Consider the following 23,384-nt stretch of genomic DNA (forward strand, 5'->3'; position numbering starts at 1 on the left):
CGGAGTGTGTTATCTTTGTTTCTAGGGTGACACACCATTTATTTGAGGGGCAGGCAAGGCAGAATCACTAGTTTAATACTCTGAAAAGCCAAAGTTATGCCATTTTGCTTGAGAGTGAGTGTGAGCTCTTGACTCCGAGGAACAGTGCAGCTGACAATTCACCTCAGGCGAGGGCAGAAGCAACAGCCAGCTTCTTGGTTCTGCCTGTGGCTCAGTTCCTACATAATTGAGTACCAAATAACATGTAAACTTCTAGGGAAGCAAAAAAGAGTAAGTCAGCGTCTACCCCCGAAGTTATTGGAGGTATAATGGAGAGACTGAGACGTAATCAATTACAATGTCTTCCTCATAATAATAATTAACATGTACTGTATCTATTTACAGTTTATTATGGGGACAATTACAATATATTAATAATATTCTCTAACAATAACACGCAACATTTATTGAGCACTTAGGTGTTGTGCACTGCATGCATTCACAACATGATAAAGTACTTACTGTTTTTACTGTTTTACAGCTTCGTGTGTTAAACCATTTGCTAAAAGGTCACACAGTTTTAACTAGAAGACTAAGATGTGAACCTGGGTGGTCTGATGTGAACACCAACGCTCTGCTGCTTTGCCACAGAGAATGTTTTAGGGAACACACAGACTATGTACTTAACCAAATCTGGAATTTGCCATAAGGTTTTAATCAGAGAAGTAATAATATTTGCATTTTAGAATGAAGGCTTTGGCAGTATGAGGAGGGTAAATAAGAGGCTTAAGAGCCTGAAGGGAGAAATACCAATGATGCAATTATCCAGCAAGAGATAATGAGAAGGTGAAGTAAGGCAATGACGGTAGGGATGGAATATAAAAAAGCTGTACCCCATCTGACATCTTTATTGGGGAAACCCGCCCCCAATATTTCACCGTAGGTTCTTTCTATTTTCCATAAGTGTTGGCCAAATGAGAAATAAAGAGAGACAGTATAAAGAGATGAATTTTATAGCTGGGCCACTGAGGGTGACATCACATATTGGTAGGACCGTGATGCCCGCCTGAGTCTCAGACCAGCAAGTTTTTATTAAGGGTTTCAAAAGGGGAGAGAGTGTAGGAACAGGGAGTAGGCACAAAGAGCACATGCTTCAAAAGGCAAAAAGCAGAACTACTAGTAAGGGCCTAACAAAGATCACATCCTTCTGAGGGAACAGGACAAAGGGCAAAAGCCCAGAACTACTGATAAGGGTCCAACAAAGATCACAAGGCAAAGGGCAAAAGCAGAACTGCTGATAAGGGTCTATGTTCAGTGGTGCATGTATTGTCTTGATAAACATCTTAAATAACAGAAAACAGGGTTCAAGAACAGAGAACTGGTCTGACCACAAATTTACCAGGGCAGAGTTTTTCCCCAACCTAGTAAGCCTGAAGGTACTGCAGGAGACCCGGACATATCACAGTCCTTATCTCAACTGCATGGGACAGACATTCCCAGAGCGGCCATTTATAGACCTCCCCCCAGGAATGCATTCCTTTCCCAGGGTACTGATATTAATATTCCTTGCTAGGAAAAGAATTTAGCAATATCTCTCCTACTTGCATATCCATTTATGGCTCTCTGCAAGAAGAAAAATATGGTTCTTTTTGCCTGACCCCGCAGGCAGGCAGACCTTATGGTTGTCTTCCCTTGTTCCCTAAAAATTGCTGTTATTCTGTTCTTTTTCAAGGTGCACTGATTTCGTATTGTTCAAACACACATGTTTTCCAATCAATTTTTACAGTTAACACAATTATCACAGTGGTCCTGAGGTGATGTACATCCTTAGCTTACGAAGATAACAGGATTAAGAGATTAAAGTAAAGACAGGCATAAGAAATTATAAAAGTACTATTTGGGAACTTATAAAGGTCCATGAAATCTTCACAATGTTTGTTCCTCTGCCATGGCTCCAGCCGGTCCCTCTTTTCAGGGTCCCTGACTTCCCACAACACATCTTTGATTCCTATTACAGAAACTTAACCTTCCCAGAAGAAGCCTTGCCTTTTTATTTCTAATTTTGGCTGTGAATTCCTTGCTATGACCCATTTGCCCCATTCTAACTACTTCCAGTGGTAGGGGGAAAAGAACAAGACAGTAATATAATGTAGAGATGAGCTCACTGTCGTAATAATAAGCACTTGTGTAGTGCCTTCATATACATGATCTGTCTTAATGTTCATAACAAAACTGTGAGGTTGGTGTTCTTATGTCTCTTTGGTCAATGAAGAACTGAGGCCTAGGGAATTGGAAGTGACATGCCAAGATGACAGAACAATAAAGTGGCAAAGTTGGGTTAAATCCTGGGTTATTTTAATGACAAATGACAGACCAATAACTGATTCCTCAATAAAACAATGGAAGTCAGAAAGAGTAGAATTGTATATTCAGAATGCTGACAGAAAATAACCATCAACCTAGAATTGGGTACTTAGCAAAATCATCTTTCAAGAATTAAAGTATAGAAATAAAATAATTTCCAGATACATGGAAAATGTATTTAACATATATCTACACTTTCTAAAGGAAATTCTAAAGGATGTACTTCAGAAAGAAAAATTGCTTCAGAAGGAGAGTCTAAGAAGAAGTGATGGGCAAAGAAAATGTAAACACATAGTTGAATCTAAGCAAACATCACATGAAATAACACCAGACAACATGTATGTAAGATGAGAGGTGGATGACAAAGTTAAAGAATTCTAAGATCTCTCTTTGCAGTTAGGATATCAATTAATAGAGTTGACATAATTCAAGACTTTAATATAAGTACTCAAGGTAAAGTTTCAAGGATAACCATGTAAGTGTATAACTTCTAATAATTCTAAGGAAAAAATTGACTAACAGGAAAATACAGATTAAATGAACAAAAACCTAATACCATAATGAGCATTAAAAAAAAAAATTAAAAGAAAGCACTAAAGTAACAAAATATAAATAAATTCATATATATCAATAGTAGCAATGAAAGTAATACACTTTCTGATGAAAAGCCAGAGATTGTTGGATCACACATACCCACAAATTTAAAAAATGAAAAAGCCAGAGATTGGTTGAAAAAAAGTGCCATTTACAAGAGATGCACCAAAAACATTAAGGATGGTGAGGGGTTGCAAATAAAAAGATGGAAAAGATATGCCATATAAATGCCAACAAAAAGAAAGGTGGTATACCTATATTAGTGGTATACCTATATTTTGTATTAAATTAGACTTTAATACAAAAAGCATTATCATTGACCAAAAACAGTCACTACAAAATAATAAAAATTGTGTTCCCCAGGAAAATAGTTATTCAAACATTTGTGTGTAATAAATAGCTTCAAAGTATGTAAATCAGAAATTGAAGAAACTGGTAAATCCACTACCATATTGTGAAATTTTAGCTCAATTATTTATAGATCAAGCAAATGAAAATTTAGGAAAGACAAGACAACTAATAAACAAAACAACTAATAAACTTGATCTAAGGGCAATTATATACATACAAAATTGGTCATTTACATATATACATATATAATATATATATATATATATATATAAAACCTTCAGTTATTATGTATTACATGTTTTCCTCCAGAACTCATGAAATTTTTATAAAGAATGACAAGGTTAAGTGGGCCTGTAATCCTAGCACTTTGGGAGGCCAAGACAGGAGAATCACTTGAGCCCAGGAGTTCAAGACCAGCCTGAGCAACATAGTGAGACCCTGTCTCTACAAAAATCACAAAAAACTTAGCCAGGTGTGATGGCATGCACCTGTGGTTGCAGCTGCTTGGGAGGCTGAGGTGGGAGGATCACAAGCCCAGGAGGTTGAGGTTGAGGCTGCAGTGAACCATGACCATGACACTGCAGTACAGCCTGGGTGACAGAGTGACTGTGTAATAAATAGCTTCAAAGTATGTAAATCAGAAATTGAAGAAACTGGTAAATCCACTACCATATTGTGAAATTTTAGCTCAATTATTTATAGATCACCCTGTCTCAAAAAAAAAAAAAAAAAAAAGACAAAGGTATAAAGCAAGTTTAAAAAAAAAAAAAATCCAAAGATTTTGTATCATACAGTTTATTCCCTGACCAAAATGGCAATTATGTTAGAAATTAATTCTAAAAAAGACAACTAAAACAACAACTAAAAAAAGTGTAACACTTCTATATAATACGCAGATAAAAGAATAAATAATAGAAAATTATAAAAATACTTGAGTGAAAGTTCTATGAATCAAAATCTATGAATGTAATGAAACTAGTATGTAATTAACAGAAGTTTATGTCACTAAATATTACTACTAGAAAAAGAGAAAGGGCCAAGTACAGTGGCTCATGCCCGTAATCCTAGCACTTTGGGAGGCTGAGGTGGGCAGATCACTTGAGGTCAGGAGTTTGAGACCAGCCTGGCCAATGTGGGAAAACCCCATGTCTACTAAAAATACAAAAATTAGCTGGGTGTGGTGGTGCACACCTGTAGTCCCAGCTACTCGGGAGGCTGAGGTGGGAGGATTGCTTGAATCTGGGCGGTGGAGGTTGCAGTGAGCCAAGGTTGTACCAGTGCACTCCAGCCTGGGCAAAAAAGCAAGGCTCCATCGCAAAGAAAAACAAAAACTAAAACAAACCAGAAACAAAAACAAAAAAAAGGAAAAGAGAAAGGCTGAAAATTAATAAGTAAAATGACTTTTAAGAAGTTAAAAGAACTGGAGCCGGGTGCAGTGGCTCATGCCTGTAATCCCAGCACTTTGGGAGGCCAAGGCAGGCAGATCACGAGGTCATGAGTTTAAGACCAGCCTGGCCAATATGGTGAAACCCCATCTCTACTAAAAATAAAAAAATTAGCCAGGTGTGGTGGCAGGTGCCTTTAATCCCAGCTATTCAGGAGGCTGAGGCAGGAGAATCGCTTGAACCCGGGAGGCAGAGGTTGTGATGAGTCGAGACCACACCACTGTACTCCAGCCTGGGCAACAGAGTGAGATTCTGTCTCAAAAAAAAAAAAAAAAAAGTAAAAAAAATTGGAAAATAAATCCAAAGAAAGATGAGATATTAAATATTAAAGCAGAAATTTAAAAATTACAAAACAAAGTTGACTATTTTAAAAACTGATAAAATGACAAGACTGATCAAGAAAAAAAGGTGCAAATAAACAATATTAGAAAACAGAGCACATAAGTATAGAATGGTCGATGCAGGGGCTGACTCTAGGCTACATTTATCTCCTGACCACTTAGAATTCAGAAGGTCATCCTCAGATTTTTCTACACCAGTCAAGTCACACCCAGGAGCCAAACAAGTAATTTAAGACCTTCATTAATTAGCATGTTGCATTTTGGTAAACTTCACTCTTTCTGGAGAATTCCATTGAATAGAGCAGGGTGTCAATTTAATGAAGCCACAGTCATGTTCTTTTTTTTTTTTTTTTTTTTGAGACAGGGTCTTGCCCTGTTGTCTAGGCTGGAGTGCAGTGATGCAATCATAACTCACTGCAGCCTCGAGCTCCAGAGCTCAAGTGATCCTCTCGCCTCAGTCTCTTGGGACTACAGGCACGCGCCACCACCCCCATTTTTTTTGTAGAGATGGGGTTTTGTCATGTTGCCCAAACTGGTCACAAACTCCTGAGCTCACGTGATCCTCCCACCTTGGCCTTCCAAAGTGCTGGGATTACAGAGCCACCGTACCAGTCCCACAGTCATTTTCTTAAGGATAAATTGTTTCATCTTATTCCGTCCCACATTTATGGAAAGTAACATAGACAACCCATCTTCGAAATATCAACATTGAGCAAGCTCTCTAAGAATGGCTAATAAACATGTAGAAACATGCTCAACTTTATTAATAATCAGGGAAATTCAAATTAAGATTACAACGCCATTTTATAATTACTAAATTGGAGGAAGATTTTAAATCTGACAATATCAAATGAGGAACAATAAACATACAGCAGCTAGGCATGTAGTTTGTACAATCACACTGGAAAACAATCTCATATTATCTAGAGTAAACTGGAAGATAAACATCATCCCCCTTTCAACAATTCAATTTTTAGGTATTTATCCTGAGCTTACTAATCAAAGTGTAGTTGGCTAACCAATAGCATTTGTATCACCTGGAGCTTGTTAGAAATGCAGAATGTCAGGTCTACCCACATTTACTGAATTAGAATCCGCATGTTGACAAGATACCCAGTTGCTATGAATGCTCATTTATGTCTGAGAAGCACTGTGCTAAAGAAACTCTAGAACAAAGTGATCAAGAACGTTCATAACAGCACTGATGGTAATAGCAAAGAACTAGAAACAGCACAAATATCCACTTAGTAGAGAATGGATAAACAAATCATGTCGGAAACATTAGTTACAGAAAGATATATACAGTTCGATACCATTTTTATGAGACTCAAAAACAAGCAAAAGTAAATAATATGTTGCTAGGCATCCATCCATATATGTATATATGATCAATTCTAAAAGAAACGATGGAATGATAAACACAATTCAAGGTAACGCTTATGGTGGGGAGAGGTAAAGGAAGGAGCAGACAGTGATCTTCACTAACAGGAAAGATTCTATTTCTTTTTTTTTTTTAGTTTAGAATGTATTTTATTTTTAAACAATCTACATGATGTGTTTTTCCGCAGGTTCTATTTCTTAAAGTTGAGTGGTAGGTTCCAGACTTTTTGTTATATTATTAGGGGATGTATGTATTTGTTTTGTTTTGTTTTGAGATGGAGTCTTGCTCTGTTGCCCAGGCTGGAGTGCAGTGGCACAATCTCAGCTCACCGCAACCTCCTCTGCCTCCCATATTCAAGCAATTCTTCTGTGTCAGCCTCCCGATTAGCTAGGACGACAGGCGCATGCCACCATTCCTGGCTAATTTTTGTATTTTTAGTAGAGACGGGGTTTCACTATGTTGGCCAGGCTGGCCTCGAACTCCTGACCTCGTCACCCACCTCCACCTCCCAACGTGCTGGGATTACAGGCATGAGCCACCGCGCCCAGCCTTAAGTATTTGTTTTTATTCATATGTTCATTATTCTTCCATGTAACACAGTTTTAACAGCTTTATTATGGTATACTTTACATACCATAAAATTCACTTGTCTTAAGTATATACTTCAAAGATTTTTGAATTATGCAATCATTGCCACAAACTGGCAAGAGGAAACTTTCATCACCACACACACAAAAAATCTCTCTTGCCTCTGCAATCACTACCCCTTCCACCTCTAGCCCCAGGCTAATTTGTTTTCTAATTCTAACCTTATTAATTAATAATACTAATATAATCTTTTTATGTAATTAATATAAACTAAAACTATCTGTTTTTCATCTCTATAAATCAACATTTTCTGGACATTTAATTGAAATGGAATCATGTAATATGTGACTTTCTGTGCTTGCATTCTTTTACTTAGCATAATATTTTTTTCACATCATAGCAATTATCGCTAATTCAGTCATTTTTAAGGATGAATAATATTTCAGTATATGGATGTACCACATTTTGTTTATTCACCTGTTACTGGACATTTGGGCTGTTTCTAGATTTTGGCTATTATGCTGTTATGATTATTCCTATACAAGTCTTTGTGTGAACACTGTTGTCATTTCTCTTACATAGCTATCCAGGAGTGGAATTGGTGGGTCATAACTGGTTATTTTTAAATTTAAAAAAAGAGAAGAAATGGGGTCTTTGTTGCTTTCAAACTCGAATAAAAGAATTAACTAGGGAATAGATGGTGTATTTCTTTCCAGATGCTGGAATGAAAGATAAGGACACATACTGAATACAGAAGCAAGAATCCATTGAGATAAAAAGACGGTAAAGGAAAATAAACTAGTTATCTTCTGAGGAGCAGGTATAGTTAAAAAGGAAATCAGGAGGAAGAAAGTTGTATAGCAACACCTTGGAAGGGAGATGATTCACTTCAAAGGTACAACTGCCACTGCTTTTTATACAAACACATGCTTGTGGGATTATCAAATAAATACATTGATAATGTCTATAAATATTTTCAAGGAAATGTAAAAACTTGAAATTCTTTTGACTAGTCTAGATTTTCTGATAAAGATAACTATTTAGGCCGGGCCCAGTGACTCATGCCTGTAATCCTAGGACTTTGGGAGGCTGAGATAGGAAGATCGCCGCTTGAGACCAGGACTTTGAGACCAGCCTGGCAACATCTTGAAATTCTGAGATCCCATCTTGAACTTCTGAGCTGAATGAGATCCCATCTTGAACTTCTGAGCTGAAGCCATTGCCTGCCTCAGCCTCCCAAAGTGCTGGAATTATGGGCATAAGCCACCACGCCTGGCCCAAGAGACCCTATCTCTGCCAAACAAACATAAAAGGTAAGATTTATTGTTTGCAGTGATTTTGTGTGTGTATGTGTGTAGGTGTGTAATACATAAAATGGCAAATGAGAAGAAAAAGTGTTTGGGTCATATTAAACAATGAAGTTGTGAAATACCTGAGATTTTGTTTCATAACCACTAATCTTCAATGTTGAGGATTTAAAATGTATTTGTGCCAGAGTTTTTCTCTGTAATTCCTTAGACATCTGTGCTGATTTTCATTCCCACGTAAGAAGCAATAACAGACTAATGTCATCCTGGACATTTCCAGAAATTGGTTTCCTAGTTGCTCTGAGGAAGATTGCCTTTTAAAAGAAAGTTTTGATCTTTTCTTTACCAGTTCTACTTGACCCGAGTTTGACATTTCTTCAAGAGACAAGTAAATCAAGATCATATGTCTGTGACATGTATTGCGTATGTTAGTTAGCTGCACCTGACAGCAGTCTGTAAAAAGAAAGATGGTAACATGTTTATTTTAGACTTTAGGTAATGTTCATCTTTCATGAAAAAAATTGATTAGCCAATTTTGGTAATCAAAAACACTAAATGGGAGTTAAAAAAAGGCAGTCATTGGAAAGTACTGCTGTATGGACTTGTGAAACAATTAGTTGTCCAGAGCCTTGCTACAACGTATAGAAATATTCTATTTTCTGTACTTCAGGCGGTTACACTACAAGATGAAGAAGGGGAAACGTTTTCCACCTCATCCCTCAGGTCCTACTGCAACATAACTTTCTTGAGGCAAGTACCTTTCCTTTGTGTTTCCTTAATACTCTCTATTTCCCCCATCACATACACTAAAAAGATTATCTTTGGTGCATCTGTATTTACACAGCAGTGTTAAATTTGGGCTGCCCTCTACCCCGCCTCCATGCCCCAGGCCCTTTTCCCTCCCCGCGGAGTCCCCAACCTTAGGCTTTAGCTCATGCCCCGCCCTACTCCCTGGTTGGCTGTTGGGTGGGAGGCTCGTTTCTTCTCTCCCTATTGGTCGTCCAGGAGGCGCGTCTCCCATCTTCTGATAGGTCGCGCCGCGGAGAGTCTCTCGGGTTTGCGGCGCAGCTGTCATTTCCGGGGTAAGATGGCTGCAGTCCGTATGCTGAGAACCTGGAGCAGGAATGCGGGGAAGCTGGTAAGCGGGTTTGGGCAGATATGAGTCTGGGAAGGAGTGATTTGTCCGGAGTCATCCAGGAGTGGTGTGTTTCTTTCTCCTCCGGTGCCAGGCGTCCAGGGCACGCGTGATGGAGAGGTGAAGGGATGCATGCAAAATAAAGGGCAGAGAACGGAGCGAGTCGACTAGTCTGGAGTGAAGACCCTCTCCCTCCCCTTACCTGGAAGCGCTTCTGCAGCGACTCAGCCGTCCTCCTGCTCCATCTGTACCCCGAGGCCCAGCTGGCGTTTCATTGAGCCCCTTCCAGATGCCAGGCATTAGTGATAGGCGCTGTGGATCCAGAGATATATTCGTTTAGCATTTATTGCATACCCACAGTATGCCAAACACTGGTAACACGACCCCTGCCCTCAAGGAATTTACAGTGTGTAGAGGAAGAGGCCGTTCAAGTTATAGAATATCACCAGGGGGCCCTGCTTCCGAATAACTGAGCGGCTTGTGCTTCACTCTTTTGGCCTGTACTTATATGTCCGCACCACATACCATTCCTACCCTTTTGTCACCAAGGCTATGACCCACCACCGTCTCCCCTGCACTTCCCTCTCTTTCTCCCAGTCTTAGCACCAAGCACTGACACATCCCGGTAATGATTTCACCCTATTTGCTTAGTGTTTCTTCTTCCTGCCCCCTCTCCCTTTCCCTAGATGTTCCTGCCTTGGTGACCCCGATCTTACAAAAACTTTCAAGAGCCTGCTATGTACCAGGTACTGTGTTAGGCACTGGAGATACAAATATGAAATAGACATCATATCTTCCTTCTCAAGAGATTACAACCTTGTGGTGGAGGACAAAGGAGAGGGAGACAGATATTAAGAAATTACAACCCAGCATGAGAAGTACTGTGATGGAACAAGTGCCTAGAACTACAGGAACACACAGGAGTAGACACCTATGGCGGACTTGGGGGTCAGAGGAGTTCCCAGAGGATACTGTATGACTTAAGATTTAAGAAGGATAAGTAAGAGATAACTAGGAGAAGAGAGCTCTTCTCAGCAACACTTACATATATTGGTCTCTCTTCTTTCTAGAGCTTTCCATTCTTGTTTTCTGTGACACCAGTCTCCCAATATTATTCTTTCTTCATATTTGGCCACTTCATCCCAATATCCTCTTTCCCTACCCACCTTTTAAATATTGCTCTTTCTAAAGGGCTCTGACTTTGGCCCTCTGCACTTTTCCCACTTTCTGGGTTATCCCATCCACTCTTTGGATATAGTTACCATCTATGCTGATGAGTTCTACAGTTCCCCAGTCTTCCAACCAGGTCTACTCCAAACGCATATATCCTACTGTCCTGGAAATCTCCAGTTTCATATGTATGTGATGTTTTCCAGCTGCAATTAAAAACCCAACCAATAAATAGGAAATTATCCGTGCATACAGAGCATCCCCAATTAGATGTCAGCTCGCGTTAAGTGGCTTACGATTATCAGTGTTGTCATTTCCCTAGTAGTTCATTTGTCCTTTTCCTACTGTTTACAAGAGGGCTGCTACAACTTCTTATTTTATGTTCAAGGCAGGAAGGAGGAAGAAGATGAGGTTCCAGTCTCATTGACCAGAACAGTGTTACATGGCCACTGCTAGCACAAGGGAGCTTAGAAACACTTGTGTGTTTTTTTGTTTGTTTGTTTTGTTCTTTTTTTTTTTTTTTTTTTTTTTGAGATGGAGTCTCTCTCTGTCACCTAGGCTAGAGTGTAGTGGTGCAATCTTGGCTCACTGCAACCTCCGCCTCCCAGGTTAAAGTGATTTTTCTGCCTCAGCCTCCCAAATAGCTGGGACTACAGGGACATGCCATCATGCCCAGCTAATTTTTGTATTTTTGGTAGAGACGGGGTTTCACCATGTTGGCCAGGCTGGTCTCGAACTCCTGACCTCAAGTGATCTGCCTGCCTTGGCCTCCCAAAGTGCTGGGATTACAGCGTAAGCCATCATGCCCAGCAGAAAAGCTTGTCTTTAGTCTTCTCACAGTGTCTGCCATAAAGCTTCAAAGCAGGTCAGACTCTCCAGGCTCTAGAACTGAACCGTCAAACCAGTGTCTCTTAATTTTTGTTTTTGTTTTTGTTTTTTTGGGAGGAGTCTTGATCTCTTGCCCAGGCTGGAGTGCAGTGGTGCAATCTCGGCTTAATGCAACCTCCACCTTCTGGGTTCAAGCGATTCTCCTGCCTCAGCCTCCCAAGTAGCTGGGACTACAGGCGCGCACCACCATGCCTGATTAATTTTTGTAATTTTAGTAGAGGCAGGGTTTTGCCATGTTGGCCAGGCTGGTCTTGAATTCCTGACCTCAGGTCATCCTCCCACCTTGGCCTCCCAAAGTGCTGGGATTACAGGCATGAGCCACTGCCCTGGCCCAGTTTCTCTTGATTTGAGCCTGTAATTCTCTCTGAAGAAATCTAGTCATGATTTTTCACCCTGCCCTCAACTGGTGATGTCTTGGCCCTTCTTAACTGGATTATATGCCTCCAGTGATCTTGTCATTTTTCTAACCCATTCTCCATAGTGTAGCCAGAGTGATCTTATAAAGTAAGAGATATTTGATAATGTCATTTTCTTGCTTAAAACTGCCTTCAGCAAAATGTCCAAAATTCAAATGACTGTGAGGCAATTTATGATCTGGACCTTTCTAGTCTCTTAGACCTCATTCCTTACCAAAACCTACCCATCCCACCCCCAACTCTGACACTTCTCCACCCTTATTCCACACTAAACTACACTAGAACTCTGTTGAACAACTTGAGTTAATTGCACACACACTGTGCTTTCTCTCTCAACTCCAGACCTTTACTTCAGACCTTTGCACTTGTATTTCCTCTGCTTTAAAGACTCTTGCCTTACTCCCCTATGGCCTTATCGCAACACACCTCATCCCCTGGGTTACTCCTACTCATCCCTCAGGTCTTACTTCAACATAACTTTCTCTAGCTAGGTTCCCTTAACACACTCTATTTCCTTCATTATAGCACTTATTATAATCACCTGTTTACCTTTACCTTTCACTGGACTGTGCATTCTATAAGGGAATAAATTGCATCTGTTCTGTTGTCTATATAATCCCAAGTGCCTGGCACATTGTAGGTGCTCATAAATATTTTTTAAACGACTCAGTAGAAAAAAGTCAGGCTTTTAAACTTTTGTAAAAAGTTGTAAGCAAAAACAGCTCTTACCCCTGTAGTAAATTATTAAAATAGCTTTATAATGTTGTGTTTTACATTTCCGTAGGACATCATGCATTTGACTCTTGATTAATCATACCATTTGGAATTTTTCTGTTGTGTCTGTCTTCCTGTAGGAAAGTGTAAGCAATTTGAATTCAGGAACTATATATTGCATCTTATTTAGCTTTGCATTTCCAAGTCCAGTACAATGTCTGACTTTAGGAGTGCTCAACAGCTGCCTATTGAATTATTATCAAATATTTCCTTAATATGCTACTTTGGTGAATGGTTTTATTTCCCTTTATGTTTTTCTGTCCTGGTTGTGATATTGAATTATTGATTTTTTATTTTTATGTTTTTTGAGACGGAGTCTCACTCTGTTGCCAGGCTGGAATGCAATGTCGCAGTATCAGCTCAGTGCAACCTCCGCCTCCCGGGTTCAAGCGACTCTCCTGCCTCAGCCTCCCAAGTAGCTGGGACTACAGGCACGTGCCACCACGCCCAGCTAATTTTTGTATTTTTAATAGAGATAGGGTTTCACCATGTTGGCCAGGATGGTCTTGATCTCTTGACCTCGTGATCTGCCTGCCTCAGTCTCCCAAAGTGTTGGGATTATGGGTGTGAGACACTGTGCCTGGCCTAATTTTTTATTTTATTCATTATTATCTTTGAGACAGGTTCTTGCTCTGTTGCCCAGGCTGGAGTGTGGTGGCATGATCTTGGCTCACTGCAGCCTTGACCTCCTAGGCTCAAGTGGTCCTCCTTCCTCAGCCTCCCAAGTAGCTGGGACTATAGGCATTCACCACCACGCCCGGCTAATTATTTTGATTTTTAGTAAACAAAGTCTCACTACGTTGCCCAGAATGGTCTTGAACTCCTGGGCTCAAGTGATCCTTCCACTTTGACCTCCCAAAATGTTGGGATTATGGGCATGAGCCACTACACCTGGCTGAATTATTTTTTAAAATCAAGGAAAGACCTCTTTTAGTCAAACAATTGCATTAAGAGTTAGACTACATGTGTAGTTGTTCAACCAGGATGTATTTGAGAATGAAAATGGTGTTATTAATAATTGCCTTGAATTACTAGGGGTGAATTGGGTGTCACCTCAGGCACATTGGTACAGATGGTCCCCATAGAATTAGGTGTCTTTAGTATTGTTCGTACATGAATTTAGAATTGCTTCAAATATAAAATATATAAAACTGTTAATTCTATAAGCATGCTTTTTTAAAATTGGAGGTTTAAATCCTTATGCTTAATTTACTAGTCTAGCTGGGTGTGGTGGCTCACACCTGTAATCCCAGCATTCTGGGAGACTGAGACAGGAGGATCACTTGAGCCTGGGAGTTTAAGACCATCCTGGGCAAAAAAGTGAGACCCTGTCTTTATTTTATTATTATTTTTTGAGATGGTATTACAGGCATGAGCCACTGTGCCCAGCCAACCCTGTTTTTGAAGAAAATTAAAAAATATAATTTACTAGTCTAATAGTCTGTTTCTAGAAAAAAAATTTAGAATTCTAGCTTGAAAAATTATTTTTTCTCCTCTTTCCTGTTGCCTGTTAATCCATCTATTCAGCAACTTCACAGTGCTTTTAGCCTGCTCCTCATAGCCATTCAATTATTATTATATTAATCATATACTGCCTATGGTACTTTTGTTGCTTTTTTTCTTTTTCTACTGTTAATTACCTCAGTCAGGAGCCTGTTGCTTTGCATCTCAGATACTACACAGTACTCTCCCCTTCTTACCTGCGGTCTCAGTTACCCACGATCGACTGCAGTCTGAAAATAGGTGAGCACAGTACAGTAAGATATTTTGAGAGAGAGACCACATTCATAAAACCTATATTAAAGTATATTATCATACTTTTTCTATTTTATTATGTTACTATTATTACTCTCTTACTGTGTCTGATTTATAATTAAACTTTATTATAGGTATGTATGTATAGGAAAAACATGGTATATGTAGAATATGTAGGATTCACTATTCGGGGGACCTTGAACGTGTCCACTGCCCATAAGGAGATAAGAGAGGAATACGGTAATAGTTTCTTTTTTAAAAAAAGATCCTTTTTCTGGTAATTTTGGTATGTAATAGTTTCTTGACTTCTCCCTTTCTCTCCAGATTTTATCTGTTGTAATCTATTTGGTAAACCACTACTAATATCCTAATCCTTTTTCTTCAATAACCCATAGTGTATGAGTTAAGACTCCTTATACTGACGTTATAGTCAACCATTTCCTCCTTGAGCTGTTTCCACTGCTCTCTTTTATACCTTTGGTCAAACCAAATCAAGCTGCTCAATGTCCCAGCAGATATGCTAAGTAAATTTCTGCTGTAGTTTATTTATGCTGTTTCCTCTGCCTTAAAAGTGCCCTTCTGCTCTTTTATTATGGAGGCTTATTATGCACAGTGCAGCTTAAATCTTCCCCCAAGAAGCCTTCCCAGGTCACACTAATGTGAAAAAAAACCCACCAGATCCCTTTACTTAAACTCCATTTTTTTTTTTTGAGACAGAGTTTTGCTCTTGTTGCCTAGGCTGGAGTGCAATGAAATTACAGGCATGAGCCACCATGCCCGGCCTACTTAAACTCCTTTATCACTTACTGCCTGTGCTTCTTTTTTGTGTGTGAACCTATGGATTATATTGAAGAAGGCTATGTCTCTTATTACAAAAAGTTAGAGCATGCATGTCCATGCTTGAGTATGTTTGTGTGTGTGTGTGTGTGTGTGTGTGTTTTCTCACATAGGTTGTAAACTTTGAAATTAGGGATTATTTCTCCTACTTCTAGGGTCTTTGACATCAAATTTACTTAGCTTCAGAGCTTGATTGTCTCACTTATTTGCTGTGTGACCGTGGACAAATTACTTCACCTTTCCCGTCAGCTTCCTGTGTGTTGAAGAAGGCTAACGTGTATGTTCCACAGGGAAATTGTAAGATATAAAAATGATGTCTGGGTCGGGCATCATGACTCATGCCTGTAGTCCTAGTACTTTGAGAGGTCAAGGTGGGCGGATTGCCTGAGCTGAGGAGATCGAGACCACCCTGGGCAACATAATGAAATCCCGTCTCTATTAAAATACAAAAAAAAGGTTTAGCTGGACATGGTGGCACATGCCTATAGTCCCAGCTACTTGGGAGGCTGAGGCACAAGAATCGCTTGAACCTGGGAGGCAGAGGTTACAGTAAGCTGAGATCGTGCCACTGCACTCCAGCCTGGGTGACAGAGCAAAACTCCATCTCAAAATAAAAAACAACGACAAAAAAGATGATGTCTGAAAAGACTATTTTTCTTTTTTTTTTTTTTTGGAGACAAGGTCTGTCTCTGTCACCTAGTCTGAAGTGCAGTGGTGTGATCTTGGCTCATTGCAACATCCACCTCCCAGGTTCAAGCGATTCTTGTGCTTCAGCCTCCCGAGTAGCTGGGACTACAGGTGTGTGCCACCATGTCCAGCTAATTTTTGTATTTTTAGTAAAGAGGGGGTCTCGTCACATTGGTTAGGCTGGTCTTGAACTCTTGACCTCAAGCGATCCACTCACCTCAGCCTCCTAAAGTGCTGGGATTATAGGCAAGAGCCACCGTGCCTGGTCTGTCTGAAAAGGCTTTGAAAGTACTCAGCACTTGGGAGGCACTCGATAAATGTTAAGCTTGGTGGTTTGTGCTGCCCCTGACCCATGAATAGCTCAACAGGAGTTGTGTTGTTGTTGAAGGTAAGACCTTCTAATAGTTTAATTTTCTTTCAAACGTTTTAAAAATATCAACAATTTTATTTAAATTAAGGTGGATCTATATACTTCAAAACTTTCCTTTATTGTCCCTAAGTTTTATGTCTGATGAAACAGGTTGATTCACTCCTTTGATTTGATTGTTGACCAAGAGTCAGAGTTATGGGAGCTGAAGGAGAAAGCAAGGACAAACAAAATGGAAATGTTTGGGAAAGAGAATTCTTTCATTGTCTTCTAGTTTTAAGCTATCAATTTTAATTATTTTAGTTAGGCTTTGTATTTCCTGAATATTAATGTTAATAAGAATAAAATGTAGATATTATAAAGATTAGTTGATTTAGGGTGATCTCTAAAGTTAAGATGAATGATTTAAGATTATTTATGTTTTAGGAAAGGGATCTTCAGTTTTTCTTTGCCTTCAGAAATCAGTAATAGCTTGAAATTTAAAGTAAAAAATAAGAATTTAAATGTATTGTTCTTGTCAGTAAACCAAACTTTTAATTATATGTTATTTGCTATCAGAATAAAACAAAAATTCTAGTTTATAAATATGTATTAAAACATAACTGTACTATATAATGTTTACTATAACATCTCGCTCTGTCGCCCAAGCTGGAGTGCAGTGGCCGGATCTCAGCTCACTGCAAGCTCCGCCTTTCGGGTTCAGGCCATTCTCCTGCCTCAGCCTCCCGAGTAGCTGGGACTATAGGCGCCCGCCACCTCGCCCGGCTAGTTTTTTTTTATTTTTTTAGTAGAGACGGGGTTTCACCGGGTTAGCCAGGATGGTCTCCATCTCCTGACCTTGTGATCCGCCCGTCTCGGCCTCCCAAAGTGCTGGGATTACAGGCTTGAGCCACCGCGCCCGGCATAACATAGCCTTTAAGAGCTAATCACCACTAATGTACATGATTTTTTTTTAAAGTAAAAGTGACCCTGTTACATACATGAATAAGTTTCACTTATCAGTATTCTTATACTAAGAAGGTTAGAAATTTCTGCAGAGAAGTAAGCTCAGGGTTTTAAAATTAAATAAGTAAATACATTTCTGTAGTTTATGTTCACAGTGTGATGTAGTTAGGTATTAATAGCATTAAAATATTAACTTTCAAAATAAGATATTATGGCCTGGCATGGTGGCTCGCACCTGTAATTCTAGCACTTTGGGGGGCTGAGACGGGAGGATTGCTTGAGCTGAGGACTTCAAGTCCAGCCTGGGCAACATAGTGAGACCTTATCTCTACAAATAATAAAATTAATTGGATGGGGTGGCATGCACCTGTGGTCCCAGATACTTGGAAGGCTGAGGCAGGAGGAGCCCTTGAGCCTAGAAGGTCGAGGCTTCAGTGAGCTGTGATTGCACCACTGCACTTCAGCCCGGGCAACAGAGTGAGACCCTGTCGCAAATACACACACACACACACACACACACACACACACAATACCTTTCGGACACTTAGGTTTTAATATATAGAGTTGAATACTTTTGGGCCTACTGATTTCTATAAGAGGTTTTTAAATAATATTATACTAAGATACTATGTAAAATAGTGAATGCTAAAGAGTCATTTATAAGTTACTACAAGTAAACTTGAGGGTATCATACTATACAAGTGTTTCATTGTTTTTAGATGCTAACTATTACTTTAGAATTCTTTAGTAGTTTTAGTTCAGGAAGTCCAACGATTGAAGCATACCTATAAGCTGATGTATTTATACAGAATACACTGTTAAAATGTCTTTACTTTCAGAAGGAATTTTGAGCAAGGATCATAAATGTAACAAATCTAAATCTAAGGATATCATATTTCTATTGTGATAATGGTTCTACTTTTAGAATAGAATTGAAATTCAGTTTATACTTAGAGATAAGCCAGTGTGATCGTTTATAAATGGTTTTACTTTTTGTTTTCTCATCTGTAGATTTGTGTTCGCTATTTTCAAACATGTAATGTTCATGTTTTGAAGCCAAATTATGTGTGTTTCTTTGGTTATCCTTCATTCAAGTATAGTCATCCACATCACTTCCTGAAAACAACTGCTGGTAAGTATGATTTCAGAATAACACGTATAAAATAATGTTTTGTACCTCATTCAGTAATATTTTTTAGTAGTTGATTGAGACTTTTTAAACTAAAAAAAAGTTGACTGTATTTCTAGCTGGGCCCTTCCCATCTCCCCACATTTTCCCAATTCTCACTTTCTTTTTTCTCATCCCTCTTTTTTACATACTTTCCTTAACACTGGTACCCCTTTTCAAAAGAAAAATTTTTTTAGAGACAGGATCTCACTCTGTTGCCCAGGTTGGAGTGCAGTGGTGCAATCACAGCTCACTATAATCTGAACTCCTGGGCTCAAGTGATCCTTCTGCCTCAGCTTCTCAAAGAGCTGGGATTGCAGGCATTAACTTATCTCACCCAGCACTTGTGTCTTTATAATGTTGGGAATGGGTTGTGTTGGGCCATCTATTTATCATCTGGCTCATCTAAGTGCAATAGTCAGCATTGATATGACTTTCTCAGTCAAGGTAAATTGTTGACAATAGAAGTATCTTTGTGTTGTTGTACATATTGTGGTATTGTTTGTTGAAAGAAGCACTTAATCGATCATGTGAACATGGTGTGATGAAACCAGCCTGATTTAGTCCTAAATAGAAAGTTCCCTGACTTTTACCATTTACTTACTTTTCCCCCAGCTTTTTCTACCCTCTGTAAAGAACTTGAAGGATTAAGTATTAGATTTGGCAAGGGCATAAGAACTGTTTTTTCGCTGATGTTCTATTTAGAACCTTGATAAAGAACCCTAGACTTTTGTTATACCATTAAGTTTTTGACAGATACATGGGAGCTTAGTTCATGCTGGCAATGAAAAATGGGGGAATTCCAGGCAGACCCCAAGTCAGCCTTTCCATGCTCTTTTTTTTTTTTTTTTTTTGAGACAGAGTCTCACTCTGTTGCCCAGGCTGGAGTGCAGTGGCACAATCATAGCTCACTGTAACCTCAAACTCATGGGCTCAAATGATCCTCCTGCCTCAACCTCCTGAGTAGATGGGACTACAGGAGTCCATCACTATACCTGGCTAATTTATTTATTTATCAGGGTGTTGTCACAGTGTCCAGGCTGGGCTAAAACTCCTGGATTCAAGAGATCCTCCCGCCTCTGCCTCTCGAAGTGCCGGGATTACAGGCATGAGCCCTGCATCCGGCCTTCCATGCCTTTTCTTTCTTTTCTTTTCTTTTTTTTTTGAGACAGGGTCTCACCTCTCAAAGTGATGAGATTACAGGTGTGAGCCACTGTTCCCAGCCATCTTCCATGCTTTTTCTATGTCATCCACTATAGCCTAAGATATGTAAACTTTACCTTCACTACTTTTACAAACATTTCCATTTTTTAAAGTTGATCTTTTTTTGTTACTTCCCAGAGAAAATAGAGGTCGTTCAAGTAAATACTTCAACTTCCTGGTCCAGTCTGTAAACACTTAGGCGCTTTGGGTTCCTGGATACACTAGTTCCAGGCTACTTGGATTCCAGGTCTACAAATTACTAGCGGTGTAACTTTGAGCAAGTTTCACCATCTGGGAAATGGGAGTAATCATAGTATTTAGCTAATTGTATTCTTGTGAGAATTCATTCGTTCAACAATTAATATTTATTGATCACCTGTGTTCCAAGGCACTGCTCTAGGTGCTTGGTATATATCAGTACACAAAACAAAGATCCTTATACTTGGGTGGATTAAATAAATTAGAATATGTTAAATATTTACATATTCGAATACAGCTTAGGTATGCTAATACTGCTTACATATACTAATACTGCTTTCTCTGGACACTTATTAAGGTTTCTCTTCTTCTGCTTCTGTTTTAAACTTCAGTTTCTCATAGGATCCCATCTTTTGCCCTCTCTTCTTGTACTACATCTACACACATGCCTTCAACTCTCACCTCATTGAACACTTCTGAATCTGTAGCTGTAGCTCAGATTTCTCACCAACTGCTAACAAAACATCTCCATTCCAATGTCCCCAAAACTCAGTCTTCTACAAATCTCTTTTCCTTCTGATATTTCCTAACTCAGTAAATCATTAAGCTAGACTAGCCTAGCTTAACCATTGATGTGAGACCCTGTCTATACAAAAAAATTTAGAAAGTCAGCTGAGCATGTTGGTCCACACCTGTAGTCCCAGCTACTCAGGAGTCTGAAGTAGGAGGATCACCTGAGCCCCAGAGGTTAAGGCTGCAGTGAGCTGTGATCATGCCACTGCCGTCCAGCCTGGGCAACAGAGTTAGACCATGTCAAAGAGAAGAGAAGGGAAGGGAAGAGAAGAGAAGAGGAGGGGAGAGGAGGGGAGGGGAGGGGAAGGGGAGGGGATGCAGGGAGGGAGGGAGGGAGGAAGGAAGGAAGGAAGGAAGGAAGGAAGGAGAGGGGAGGGGAGGGGAAACAAAAGAAAAAAGAAGAGAAGGAGGAGGAGGAAGGGAAGGGAAGGGATGGGAAGAGAAGGGACAGGACCGGGAGGGAAGGGGAGGGGAGGGAAGCTAGAAACCTAGAGTCATCCTGACAGAGGGAGGGAGGGAGGAAGGAAGGAAGGAAGGAAGGAAAGAAGGAAACCTAGAGTCATCCTGACAGAGGGAGGGAGGGAGGGAGGGAGGGAGGGAGGGAAGGAGGGAGGAAGGAAGGAAGGAAAGAAGGAAACCTAGAGTCATCCTGACAGAGGGAGGGAGGGAGGGAAGGAGGGAGGAAGGAAGGAAAGCTAGAAACCTAGAGTCATCCTGACTCTAGTCTCACATCAGATTGATTATCAAAACCTATTAATTTTACATCTTACATATTTCTTAAATCTGCCTTCTTTTCAAACAGCTTTGAACAGTATATAAATATATAAATCACATACTTCTGTGCTGGGCAGAGTGGCTCACACCTGTAATCCCAGCACTTTGGGAAGCTGAGGCAGGAGGCTTGCTTGAGGCCAGGAGTTCGAGACCAGCCTGGGCCACAAAAAAGTGAGATCTCATCTCTACAAAAAATTTTTAAAAATTACTGGGGTGTGGTGGTATGCACTTGTAGTCAGCTGCTAGTCCTAGCTGAGGTGGGAGGATCACTTGAGCCCAGGAACTTGAAGTTATCATGGGCTGATTGTGCCACCGCACTCTAATCTGGGCAACAGAATGAGACCCTGTCTCTAAAAAAAATAATAAATTAATAAATTCTATACTTCTGCTTATTACCTGAAGTAGCCTCCTGCTTCCCCTGCCTTGTTTTGCCTCTGCCACCCACTCCCTGACCCCTTCTACCATACTCCTGCCAGAGATTTTTTTTTTCTAAAATTATAGACCTAAAATTACAGATCTGATATTATAAATAGGATTCCATATCAGTTAATTATTGCTGAGTAACAAACAATCCCACAACTTAGTGGCTTAAAGCAACATGGACTGATCATTTCTCAGGATTCCGTGGGTTGGCTGGGTGATTTCCTTGCTGGTTGTGCCCGGGCTCCCTAATATGGCTGTATTTGACTAGAGGATCATCTGGGCTGGAAGATCCATGATGGACAATTCATGCTGGGTTTCAGAAGGGGCACCTCATTTCTCCTTTTCCTGATGTCTCATCCTCCAGTAGACTAGATCAACTTCCTTCCATGAGGATTTTAGGGCAGTATTCCAAAAGGGAGAAGGGAGAAGCTGTGTGGACTTTTGAGGCTTAGCCTCATGAACCTGCACACTTCACTTCTGTTATATTCTATTTGTCAAAGCAAGTCACAGCCCAGCACAGATTTAAGAACTGGTAAAATAGACTCTGCCTCCTGATGGGAACAGCTGTAAAGAATTTATGACCATGTTAACTTATCACTGGGTCCTGATCACCTTTAGGATGAAGTTCAAATATTTTAGCATGGTGCACAAAGTCTTTTAAATCTGGGCTGATTTCTTGCCACATACTGTATCTTTGGCTATAGAGAACTATTTGTTCTTTAACCTTGCCATAAACCATCACATTTTCATGCTCTTGCTGTTCCTTGCATATTGCTTTGTATAGAGGTGCCATCGTGTATTTTCTTGTTTTTGTGTTACTTAGATTGATTTCCAGTTCTTCATTATGACCCTATAGTAACCATTTTTTAGCAAGTGGAATTACTTATGGAATCAAGAATGTTGATTTAAAAAAAATTTTTTTTAAATGCTTTCGATTCTTAATGCTAAACCATTCAGAAAGTTGCCAGGTTATACTTCAATTAGCAAGCTGTGAGAGGACCCAACTTGCTAGAGAGGAAGTAAGAGGTACCTAATACCTCCATAACCAAAATGTATTTTTTAGTTTTTATTACTAATTTAACTCCTCATGTTTCAGAAAATTTTACAACCCTAATTAATTTGTTATATGTTTTATAAGCAAATATGGTTAACTGCAGTCTAAAGATACAGGAGTATTCCTGAATAGGTTCAGAGCCATTTGTTAACCTGGAAAAGTGGGAGGGTCCCTACATGCTTTCAAATGACCAGAAATACTTTTCTCTTTTGAGAATAATTACTATACAGTATCATTGGCATCTAAGTATTACAAAGAGGGTATAGAAGCTGGGTGTGGTGGGTGGTCCCAGCTTCCTCAGGAGATGGAGGGAGGAAGATTGCTTGAGCCCAGGAGTTTGAAGCTGTAGTATGCATTTATGCACCTGTGAATGTCTACTGTACCCCAGCCTGGGGAACATAGTGAGACTCTGTCTCTAAAAAAGGAGGGATGGGTAGAAATTTGAAAAGGGGTAAAAAATGGAAAGAGGAAAGAGACGACTTAGGGATAAGTTGGCAGAACATAAGTTTGGACAAACAAGTTTCCATCAGGTTTGCTAGATATAGAACTGCCTGATTTTTAGCCATTAAGAATGAGAAAGAATAGTTATATAAATTCAAAAGAAATCTGTTCATGTTACTGTAGTTTCATAACTTAAAACAAGGATATCTAGCTGGGTCTCTCTTTG

The 23,384-nt window shown here is 39.7% G+C and overlaps 1 protein-coding gene across 3 annotated transcripts in view; it reads left to right on the forward strand.

The window, feature by feature from the left end:
* Positions 1 to 9,356: 9,356 nt before the first annotated feature.
* DBT (dihydrolipoamide branched chain transacylase E2) overlaps positions 9,357 to 23,384 on the forward strand; it is a 57,784-nt gene continuing 43,756 nt past the window's right edge. For 2 of the 3 annotated variants that reach the window (XM_033196574.1, XM_033196575.1), the window contains exons 1-2: positions 9,357 to 9,488; positions 18,336 to 18,456. In XM_033196574.1, the coding sequence (XP_033052465.1) occupies positions 9,438 to 9,488; positions 18,336 to 18,456 (172 nt within the window). In that variant the 5' untranslated portion in view covers positions 9,357 to 9,437. Of the gene's footprint in view, positions 9,489 to 10,171; positions 10,232 to 18,335; positions 18,457 to 23,384 lie in introns of all 3 variants that reach the window. The other variant, XM_033196576.1, reaches the window with a different exon arrangement.

The sequence above is a fragment of the Trachypithecus francoisi genome, unplaced genomic scaffold (genome assembly GCF_009764315.1).
Source record: "Trachypithecus francoisi isolate TF-2019V2 unplaced genomic scaffold, Tfra_2.0 Lachesis_group5, whole genome shotgun sequence".
NCBI classification, from domain to species: Eukaryota; Metazoa; Chordata; class Mammalia; order Primates; family Cercopithecidae; genus Trachypithecus; species Trachypithecus francoisi.